This window comes from Chiloscyllium punctatum, chromosome 42 (genome assembly GCF_047496795.1).
Source record: "Chiloscyllium punctatum isolate Juve2018m chromosome 42, sChiPun1.3, whole genome shotgun sequence".
Classification (NCBI taxonomy): domain Eukaryota; kingdom Metazoa; phylum Chordata; class Chondrichthyes; order Orectolobiformes; family Hemiscylliidae; genus Chiloscyllium; species Chiloscyllium punctatum.
Genome location: NC_092780.1, coordinates 45,495,444 through 45,507,543, shown reverse-complemented (window position 1 = coordinate 45,507,543; position 12,100 = coordinate 45,495,444). Strand labels below are relative to the sequence as shown.

Below are 12,100 nucleotides of genomic sequence, written 5' to 3'. Positions count from 1 at the left end.
GCTCAAAACAAATTTGCCCTCTCTCTGCAAGCCATCACACACTCTATGGTTCCCAATAAACCCGCTCATCTCGCCTTATTCCTACAAATCCTACCAGACTATTAATCAGTCAGGTTTCATTTCTACTGTCCTGATCACCTTACACTGGGTGTTTATTCTTTGTTACGGTGAAGAGTACTCCCCTTGTAAAATGTTCACTCACTTTTCATACACCTTTCGATTCTTCAGAAGCCATTTCTGTCAATATAAAAGTAGACACAGGAGCTACAACATCGGCACTACAAGATATGCAGCAGCTACAATGTAACAGGGGCTGCAAATGAACACAGCGTTTATGAATATAGAATTACAATGTGTACAGGGCCACACTATGCACAGGGACATAACTGTAATAGAGACAGGGGTTGCAATGTTCACAAGGCTATAGTGTATAGAGACTCCAGATACACAAAGGGATAACAAATATACACAGCATGCAAAGGGACTGTAACATAGTGCTACAAATAAACATGGTATTCTAATAAACAGAAAAACTATGATATACTTTGCTACATATACATTGGGGTTGCAATATACACGGAGGATACAAAGTATACTTAGGGACCACAAATACTTACAGCATCTACAACATATACATGAGTTACAATATAATTAGGGCCTACAATATAAATACAGGCAGTCCCTGTATTTTGAATGGGGTCTGTTCATAAGTCTATTTGTACACTAGTCAAAACATATAAAGTTTATTTATAAATACAGGAAATGTTCACATGTCAGATCTTTAAAATTACACCCTTGTGTGCAATCGCATTCGTTATTATGAGTTTTTGTAAATCAGACATTCTTAAATCAGGGACCCCTGTACTACAACGTACGTAGGAACTGCAAATATCCACAGAATATAGAGGCTACACTATGCACAGGAACAACAGTAAACATCACAGCTACAACATAGTAAGGGGGTACATTATACACAGTATTACAAAGTGCACAGGGATACACATACTCAGAATTGCAATATATAGGGGGACTACATGTGTGCACGAGGGTTAAAGATATACACAGGGGTCGCAAGATAGAGAGGATCCATAATACACATATGGGTCACAAAATATACAGACTGACTATGAATATACACAGTGGATATAGTACAACAGTATGCACAAGGACCAAAAATATATACAGCAGCTGCAATATACACCACTCCCTCATATAGATGGAGGGGGCTAGATTATACAGTGACTACAACCCACATAGGAGCTATGATGTACTGAAGGGCTAAAATATATACAGTGCTATAAGATACACGGCACTACCAAATAGATAGGGTACAATATATTGAGTGCTACAAAGTGCATAGGTGCTGCTATAAACATAGGGTCAACAGTATATTGATGCTACAATATAGACAGGAGCAATAATACACTGGCTAGGCCAACATTCATTGCCCATCCCTAAAGGCTCTTGAATTTAGTGGTTTGGTTGGCCACATGGCTATTGGTCTGAAGTCACATGTAGACCTCAGACCAGGTAAGGATGGCCGATTTTCCTTTCCTGAAGGATACTGGTGAATCAGATGAGTTTTTTAAACAAATAGTGGCATGGTTTCTAAATTTTCATCCTAAGCATCTTTATTACATTGAAACTTCACCACATGCCATGATGGGATTTCAACCCTGACTCCAGAAAATTCACCTGGAATTCTGGATTACTAAGACTTTGCTGTTGCCGCTACATCCCAGTAAGGAGTTACTATACACAGGAGATACAACATGAATAACGGTATACACCGAGGCTGCATCTACACGGTGATGCAATAAACACAATGTACAATGTACACAGTGCCATACTATACACTGAGACTACACTATACACAAGGGGGAATAGGAAGGGTTTAGAGGATTATGGGCCAAGTGCTGGCAAATGGGTCTAGATTAGGTTGGGATATCTGGTTGGCATAGCCAAGTTAGACCGAAGGGTCTGTTTCTGTGCTATAGATCTCTATGACTCTGTTGCTGCAGATCTAAGTGGGGTTACATTATAGATAGGTGCTACAACGTAGACAGCGACTAGAAAATACATAAGTGACCACATGATTTACAGTAGTTACTATGAACACAGCATCCCCAAATATAACAATGCTGCAATATACAGAGGTGCCACAATTATAGAGATCCAAGTATAAATTACGCCTACAGGTTTAAATAGTGCCTACAATATACGCAGTTTTATAGCATACACAGAGGCTGTGTAATATAGATAAGTGCTACAAATATATATATAGGGCCCATAAATGTACATAGCATCCAAAAGATACACAGTGCCTACAATATACACTGCATCCACAAATATACACAATGTTACAATATACAGAGGTGCTACTAATATACACAGGGGCTACAATACATAAAAAGGCTGCAAATTTACACAGGGCCACAATGTACACAATGGATTCAACATACTATAAATGTAGACAAAGGCTAAAAAAAATGTATATGGGTTTAGCATTGAGCCTCAGAGATGTACAGCATGGAAACAGACCCTTTGGTCTTACTAGTCCGTGCTGACCAGATAGCCTAAATAAATCCAATCCCATTTGCCAGCATTTGACCCATATCCCTCTGAACCCTTCCAATTCATTGAGCCGTCCAGATGCCTTTTAAATGCTGTAATTGTACCAGCCTCCACCACTTCCTCAGGCAGCTCATTCCATACACGTACCACCCCCTGCATGAAAAAGTTGCCCCTTAGGTCCCTTTTAAATTTTTTCCCCTCTCACCTTAAACCTGTAGTTTTGGACTCCCCCACCCAGGGAAAAGACCTTGTCTATTCACCCTATCCACACCCCTCATGATTTTATAAATGTTTATAAGGTCACACCTCAGCCTCCGACACTCCAGGGAAAATAGCCCCAGCCTATTCAGCCTCTCCCTCCGACCCTGGCAATATCCTTGTAAATCTTTTCTGAACTCTTTCAAGTTTCACAACACCCATCCTATAGCAAGGAGACCAGAATTGTGTGCAGTATTCCAAAAGTGGCCTAACCAATGTCCTGTTCAGCCAAAGCATGACCTCTCAACTCTTATACTCAATGCACTGACCAGTAAAAGCAAGTGTACCAACTGCTTTCTTCACTATCCAATCTACCTGTGAGATCTGCTTTCAAGAAACTATGAACCTGCACTCCAAGGTCTCTTTGTTTAGCAACACTCCCCAGGATCTTCCCATTAATTGTATAAATCCTGCCTTGATTTGACTTCATAATAGCAGCACCTCACATTTATCTAAACTAAGAACATACCTAGAACAAAACAGCACAGTACCTGCCCTTTGGCCCTCAATTTTGTGTCAGCCATTTATCCTAATCTAAGATCAGACTAACCCACATACTCTTTGTTGTACTATCTTCCATGTGCCTATCCAAGAGTCACTTATATGTCCGTCATGTATCTGACTCTATCATCATTGCTGGCAGTGCATTCCACACATCCACCATTCTTTGTGTAAAGAACCTCCCTCTGACATCACCCCTAAACCTTCCTCCAATTACCTTAAAATTATGCCCCCTCGTGGTAGACATTTCCACAATGGGAAAATGTCTCTGGCTCTCCACTCGATCTGTGCCTCTCAATAACTTGTACACCTCTATCAAGTCACCCCTCATCCTTCTTCGCTCCAATGAGAAAAGCTCGAGCTCCCTCAACCTTTCTTCATAAGACGTACCTTCCAGTCCAGACAGCATCCTGGTAAATCTCCTCTGCACTCTCTCGAAAGCTTCCACATCCTTCCTATAATGAGGCGACCAGAACTGAACACAATATTCCAAGTGTAGTCTAACTAGGACTTTATAGAGCTGCAACTCGTGGCTCTTAAACTCAATCCCCTGCTAATGAAAGGCAACACACTATAAGCCTTCTTAACAACCATATCAACTTGGGCAGCAACTTTGAGGGATCTATGGCCGTGAACCCTAAGATCCCTCTGTTCCTCCACACTGCCAAGAATCCTACCTTTAACCCTGTATTCTGCATTCAAATTCGACTTTCCAAAGTGACTTCACTTAACTCCATCTGGCACTGTACACAGTGGTTACAATATACACAGGAAAGTATAGACAGGGCTATACGCAGAGGCTACAGTAAAAATAGCTTTTACAATATACGCAGGCTATGAATTTACACAGGGACAACAAATATAGCTACTTTGTGTAGTCTAGCCCCTGTGTTTAACATACAAAAATGATACAATATACGCAAGGGCTAGAATATATGCAGTGCTCCAAGTGTACGTGAGTTACAATACACACAGGAGTGGCAACAAAATATACTGGGGCTATAATATAAACAGGGACTACAGTATCAACAGAGATTAGATGATACGTAGGGACAAATATACACAAGTCTCCAATATAGCCCAGGGCTACAAATATGTATAACACTACAAGGAGTGGCAAAAATTCACATGGGTCCAGAATATATGCAACTCTGCAATATTCACAGGGCTACAAGTATCATAAGGCCAGAAATTTACCCAGAGGCTATCATGTACACAGCAGAGACAAATTACACTTGGGCTGCAGGATGCATGGTATCTTCACTACACTGTGCTCAACATACACAGGAGTTACAATGGTAAACAGTGCTACGTATACGTAGGGCCTACCTTAACTTTTCAATTCCTGAGCCCTCAATTTCCCAGCCAGCTGGAACAGTTTCTTTTAAACTTCCCAGTCTGTTTCTCATTATATCTTGAAAGCCTTCATCAAGTTACCCGATGACCTTCTAACCTGCAGGGATTAAAAAGCCTTGTAATTTAACCCATGAAGTCCTGGTAAATCAACACTGTGCATGCACACACACCACGTGCTATGTTTTATCTGTCCCCGGTGAATGTGTTTTCGATACAGAGGGATAGGTGGGGGTGACAAACTCACTGCCATCGTTCCCTGCCTAATCTCACCAGCACCATCCACTAGGGGCTATGCTCCAATCAGCAGCCCACCTACCATATTTAATTAAATAATTAACTGTCAGGCTTGTTCACAATAATCGACTTAGAGTCATAGAGATGTACAGCATGGAAACAGACTCTTCGGTCCAACTCGTCCATGCCGACCAGATATCCCAACTCAATCTAGTCCCACCTGCCAGCACCCGGCCCATATCCCTCCAAACCCTTCCTATTCATATACCCATCTAAATGTCTCTTAAATGTTGCAATTGTACCAGCCTCCACCACAATCTCTGGCAGCTCATTCCATACACGTATCACCCTCTGCGTGAAAAAGTTGCCCCTTAGGTCTCTCTTATATCTTTCCCCTCTCACCCTAAACCTATGCCCTCTAGTTCTGGACTCCCCAACCCCAGGAAAAAGACTTTGCCTATTTATCCTATCCATGCCCCTCATAATTTTGTAAACCTCTATAAGGTCACCCCTCAGCCTCCGACGCTCCAGGGAAATCAGCCCCAGCCTGTTCAGCCTCTCCCTGTAGCTCACATCCTCCAACCCTAGCAACATCCTTGTAAATCTTTTCTGAATCCATTCAAGTTTCACAATATCTTTCCGATAGGGAGGAGACCAGAATTGCACGCAATATTCCAACAGTGGCCTAACCAATGTCCTGTACAGCCGCAACATGACCTCCCAACTCCTGTACTCAATACTCTGACCAATAAAGGAAAGCATACCAAACACCTTCTTCACTATCCTATCTACCTGCGACTCCACTTTCAAGGAGCTATGAACCTGCACTCCAAGGTCTCTTTGTTCAGCAACACTCCCTAGGACCTTACCATTAAGTGTATAAGTCCTGCTAAGATTTGCTTTCCCAAAATGCAGCACTTTGCATTTATCTGAATTAAACTCCATCTGCCACTTCTTAGCCCATTGGCCCATCTGGTCAAGATCCTGTTGCAATCTGAGGTAACCCTCTTCGCTGTTCACTACACCTCCAATTTTGGTGTCATCTGCAAACTTACTAACTGTACCTCTTATGCTCTCATCCAAATCATTTATGTAAATGACAAAAAGTAGAGGGCCCAGCACCGATCCTTGTGGCACTCCACTGGTCACAGGCCTCCAGTCTGAAAAACAACCCTCCACCACCACCCTCTGTCTTCTACCTTTGAGCCAGTTCTGTATCCAAATGGCTAGTTCTCCCTGTATTCCATGAGATATAACCTTGCTAATCAGTTTCCCATGGGGAACCTTGTTGAACGCCTTATTGAAGTCCATATAGATCATATCTACTGCTCTGCCCTCATCAATCTTCTTTGTTACTTCATCAAAAACCTCAATCAAGTTTGTGAGACATGATTTCCCACGCATAAAGCCATGTTGACTATCCCGAATCAGTCCTTGCCTTTCCAAATACATGTACATCCTGTCCCTCAGGATTCCCTCCAACAACTTGCCCACCACTAAGGTCAGGCTCACTGGTCTATAGTTCCCTGGTTTGTCTTTACCACCCTTCTTAAACGGCAGCACCATGTTTTCCAACCTCCAGTCTTCCGGCATTTTCTTGCGGCACCTCACCTGACAATGGCATGGGCAGGCCCCCCCATAACCCTGTCCTTGCTGGACCCTAGGATCCCTGTCTGCCCTAAAACTCTAGGATAACTTTATGAACAGCCAAATGCCTCTTTAGGCTTCCATCCTACAGTTCTGATAAGCCTGCACCTGAACTGCCCTGAAGGCAGGCTGGTATTCCTGATGTTTATCAATGTTGCCTATCCCCAGGGCTCGAAGAGATTCCGTGCAGCTGACTGTCCCTCTGGGGAAGAACAGTCAACAGCCCCCGATCCTCTGGGACTGTCCTTTCACAGGCACAGTGCCCAGAACTGCTCACTGAATCCCCACATTTCAAGCATAATCATCTTTACAACCCTACCGTAGCTTTACTGACTGCAAGCTTTCAAAGATGCTCAGTCACCTTATCTTTGTTCAGACTCACGTAATCTCCTGACTTAATGCTCTTAAACTATTGGTTTATAATCGAGGTTTCCCACTCTCCGATGTTTAAGTATTGGAGGGGCATTGTCAATCTGAAGGAATAGTTCATAAATTAAGAGATCTTGGAAAGATACACAGGAGCTGTGGCATACAGGGGAATGGAATATCCACAGAAACCAGTATAATATACTACTGGGGCTGCGCCCAGTTAAAAAAAAATCTCTGTGAAGTCATGAATGTACAAAAGTCGATTTTCTCACATTTCTCCCATTCTCCCATCGCAATAGAGTTTGACCTCCATTTCATCCATTTGTGAAACTAACTTTCAGGGTCATCGTGTGCAATCAGGGAAGCTAATGCATTAATCTCAGTGATTTGAAATTCTTTGGGTAACTTGTTCCTGCATTTTGTGGCAAGGTGAAATCTTGAAATCATCAGGTTGAATCATTCGTGTGAGGCTTGCGGTGTAATAAATGCTGTGTTACACTTTCCAACCTGATTGGGTATTCACTATCTGGTTCCTGGTAGTCACAGCAATGGCTTGAGAGTTGTTATTGTGTTGGTGGAGTCAGTGGGACCAGGCTCAGTGTGTGGGAGCTATGTGCAAGGTTTCCTTAATGTAAGTTCCTGCTGCTTTCTGCCCCTTGCTCACAGCACCCATCTTCTGTCCAATCTTTTTAATGGCCCATTTAAAGTTGGAGAGAACCCATTTTGTTCTGTTTCCTTTTTTTAGCTCAATTGCCTGTGTCAGGAGAAGAAGGAAACAAATCTCAGGCACCCGAGAACAAGACCAAGGTGAGAGTGACAGCAATAAACAAGCTATTCAGCATCCAGACCACTCCATTAATCCATTGGCGCCCAAATGTTTCATCTTGTTTTGCTATATTCTTTTTATATCCATAATTTTATTTGGTTTATGGATTCATATGTTGTGTTGTCATTTTGAATTTTATTTTCATGTAAAGAGCTGCACACCTACATCTGCCAAAATCTCAAAACCTAGGCCTCAGGCCTCTGCTTCTCCTAAGAGGCCTACTACAGCTGCCCGTAGCAACAAATCTTCCAGTCTTATCTCCACCCCCAAAAGGCCTCAATCGACTACAAGCCAAGATGTTTCAGGAGTTAAGGAGCATAGAGCAATGAAGGTAAGGATTACATTGTAGTTCGAGGAGTTCTCTCAACTGCAGATTCTGACAACCCAAATGCACATTGTCAGTGGCTGAGCCTAATTACTTCATGTTTATTTTGATTCATTTATGGGATTTGGGCGTAAGCCAGCATTTATTGCCCATCCCTGAAAATCTGTCAGGTTCATTTGTGCTTTTTTGCTCTGGTTCAGGTTAATGTGTTTGGCTTCCATTTTACAAATCAGCTTTTTACTCAGTGAGGAACTCATTCTATTCAGGGTATTGCTTTAATGATTTCCTCGTTTTAGTCTTCTCAAACTCCATAAATCCCTCATTAGCCCTCATCCCTCTCAAACCGCCCATCTGCAGCAAACTCCCTCGCATAACCATAAATAGTATACCTTTAGCCTCTGCCACATCAACCCCTTCCCACTGTTTCCCCTCAGCCCTCACCATCTCATGCTTGCTAGGAGTCAGGGCCCTCATTGTCTGTCAAGCTCATGATACCAGACCTCCAGTAGGATGTCATGGGCCAGCTCACCATCAGCCTAGCCCCCATGAACTTGCTACTTCAATGCAGCAACTGAGGTTCACACCATATCCTGGAAGATTCCCCACGTCAGCTATTTCTATCCAAACAATCATCCTTTGCCATCTAGTTCGGGGGTGGCACAGTGGCTCATTGGTTAGCAGTGCTGCCTCATAGTGCCAGGGACCCGGGTTTGATTCCTGCCTCGGGTGACTGTCTGTGTGGAGTTTGCATATTCTTATCGTGTCGGCGTGGGTTTCCTCCGGGTGCTTTGGTTTCTGCCCACAATCAAAAGATGTGCAGATTGGGTGAATTGGTCATGCTAAATTGCCCATAGTGTTAGGTGAATGAGTTAGGGGTGAATATATGGTAAGGGAATGGGTCTGGGTGCGTTACTCTTTGGAGGGTCGGTGTGGTCTTGCTAGGCAAAATAGTCTGTTTCCACACTGTAGGGTGTCTAATCCAATCAGTATGGTCTCCTGCTCACTCTATCTCAAGAGAGTCATCTATGAGCAGCAGCTTGGGTTGGTTGGTTTCATAAAAGCATGATGCCCTTAGAACATAGAATAGTATGGCACAGGAACAGGCCCTTCGGCCCACCATGTCTGTACCAACCGTGATGCCATTCAAAATTAACCCTATCTGCCTGCACATAGTCTGTATCCCTCTACTCACTGTAGACACTGCTATCATATCTGCTTCCACCACCTCCCCCGAATCCCCAGGCAGACACAGCTATCAGGAAACATGTGCTCTACCATCCCTAGAGCAAGAATATTTGGCCGCGGGAGTGCACAGAAATGAATGGATTCTGTCTAAGTAGCCAGATAATATCAGAATTGAGTATTTGCCATCCAGTTTAACAGTCTAATAATTCACTGAAGGTAACAGAGACTAGGAAGACTCCAGGATCACAAGCACCATCTGGTCTCAGAATGCCAGGAAGTGTCGGTGCAAAGACACCTCCGAAGCCGACAGCCGCTGCGAAGGGAACACCTCACTCTCCTGATATCAAAAGGACAACAAGTAAGTGTGAGAAGCGGGTGGAGGAGAAATGAGAAGGCACAGTGGGATTGATTGAATGAACTGGGAGTGGGTGCAGCTGATGTGTTTTCATACAGAAATATTGCAGATAGCACAGATCCAGTGATAAAATCAGAAAGAGCTGGAGAAACTCTGAAAGTTCTGGCAGCACCTGAGGAGTGGTATGACGCAGGGATAGCAAGCCAAAACACATCAGACTGGCTAACACTGAATTCACAGCATAGTGAAATTAAAACATTTGATGACCCTCAAAATTACCTAATTATTCCGAATCAGTTATTTACAAATAACTAATCTTGGATATCAAGTTTATAACTTAAACCAAAATTAATAATTTATTACCAATAACGTAATTTTAACAGAACACAAATGAACTACAAAACAATCTAATTAATACCTGCAATCTTAGTCCAGTCTTGTTTGGTCATAAACTCCCAATCACATGCCAATAGTCAGACATAGTTAAGGGGTAATTTTTTTTTATAAATAAAAGAATTGTAAGTTGCCAATTTGACAGCCATTTCAATGAGGAATACTAGGTTTCGTGAAATCCAACAGGTTGTTTTAAAGACACTTAGGATTGTATCTTGCATGAATTCCAAAGTGACCAGTCAATACAAACAGCTTCTGCAGACCTTGGGAGATTTCTCCTGATTTTCTCTAGACTGGGTTCTTTTCTCAGGATTTTCAATAAATCAATAACTGGGGAATAACTCGAGAGAGCAAAATGAAAAACCCAGTACTGCAGCTTTCAAAGCAACACTCTGCCACCTGCCCAAAACCTCAGTAAAAGCCAGTGCACTCCTAATGGTTTCTCCTTCCCAATATCCTCTGTGATTGGCTGGCGAGCCCCAGTCCTCCCTCAATTGGCCAATTCAACATCCAACCAGCTACCAGTTTCTGAGCATAACATCCTGGTGCTGGTTCATCTGGAGTGTGCTTAGAGTCAGACATAACCTGCATAGTCCTTCCAGGCCAGTTCCCAAGAGCAAACATCATTTGTTCTCTTCTTATTTTTCAAATAAGCTGATGTTCAAAGTTCAATTTTCAACTGCAACTCACAGTTCCAAACAAAAAATGAGATATTAAAAACAAATAACAATGGTCTGAGCAGAAGAGAGAGACAGATCTAATCTTTCAATTCCAATGTGACTCTCCCTCACAACTGAAGAGAAAGATGATGTATTTATACTGTAGAAAAAGCAGGAGGAGCAGGTAGCATGTAAGTGAAGGTCTGTGGGAGGCTAGAAGGTGAGGGACCTTAAAGATCAGAAGTTTCATCAAATAAAGGCAAAGGAAGTGGTCATGGTTGTAGAGGAGACTCAAAACATAGATTGCAAGTTGGTGTTAAGTTCAACTCTGACTGAAAGAAAGAGCATGAAAACAAAGTAAAGACACTGAAAGGAAAACGATACTAAAATGGAGGACAACGCTCCTGGTCTGAAGTTGTTGAATGGTGAAAGCTGTAACATACCCAAGCAGACAAAGTGAAAAGGTACTGTTTCTTCAACTTGCGCTGAGCTTCACTGGAATACCAGAGCAGGCCTTGGATAGAAATGTGAGCTCAAGAACAAGATGGTGGACTGAAATCGCACATGACCAGAAGGTTGAGGTTAAGCTGGTGAACTGTGTGGAGGTTTTTCACAACGCAGTCACCCAACCTGCACTTGGTTTTCCTAATGTAAAGGACACCTTGTGAGCACCAAATACAATTGGTTAGAAGGTAAATCACTGCTTCGCTTGGAAGGAGTGTTTCGGGCCTTAGACATTGAGGGACGTGATTGGCCCACAGTGATTTAAAGGGCCATAGGATGGGATAATGGTGTTTAGGATGAGAGAGGAATGGACCAAGGAGGGAACAGTCCCATCAGAATGCTCCTGAGGGAGAGGAGGTATGTTTACTGGCAGGATTGACAGAAGTTGCAGAGATTGATCTTTAAATGTAAAGGTTTGTGGGGTGGCAAGTGAGAGCAAGGGGAACCTTATTGGGTTTCTGGAAGGGAGGTGAAAGGGTGAAGGCAGAAAGATGGGAAACCAGTCAGGCAAGGTTGAAAGTCCTTTAGGGCCTTTTATTGCCAAAATCACCATTTTGAAACTAGGATTCTGCCCCACTACGTCTCCCTCTGGTTCTAGTCTGCCCTTCTCAGTCTCTCACCCTCAGTCTCTCAGTATTTCAATTTCTTTTGCCCTGTCTCTCACTCCCTCCCTCTGTAGTATCCCCCTCTTTCCCTCAGTTTCTCCTGCGAACTCTCCTCCCTGAATTCTCTCCTGTCTCTACCCTGCAGTCTCAGAATCTTCTCCCCGCAGTCTCTCGCACAAAGTCTCTCTCCCTCAGCCTTTCCCCCTCAGCGTGTTCCTTTCAGTCTCTCCCCCTCAGTCTCTCTCCATCAGTCTAGCTCCCTCAGCGTGTTCCTTTCAGTCCCTCCCTAAGTCTCTCTTCCTTTCTCTA

General features: G+C 43.1%; 1 protein-coding gene across 10 annotated transcripts in view; it reads left to right on the top strand.

The window, feature by feature from the left end:
- Nucleotides 1-12,100, top strand: part of LOC140465927 (uncharacterized) — a 96,543-nt gene that overhangs the window by 41,695 nt on the left and 42,748 nt on the right. For 8 of the 10 annotated variants that reach the window (XM_072561899.1, XM_072561894.1, XM_072561897.1 and 5 more), the window contains 3 exons: nucleotides 7,685-7,746; nucleotides 7,917-8,096; nucleotides 9,492-9,633. In XM_072561899.1, the coding sequence (XP_072418000.1) occupies nucleotides 7,685-7,746; nucleotides 7,917-8,096; nucleotides 9,492-9,633 (384 nt within the window). The remainder of the gene's footprint in view (nucleotides 1-7,684; nucleotides 7,747-7,916; nucleotides 8,097-9,491; nucleotides 9,634-12,100) is intronic. The other 2 variants (XM_072561901.1, XM_072561900.1) reach the window with 1 other exon arrangement.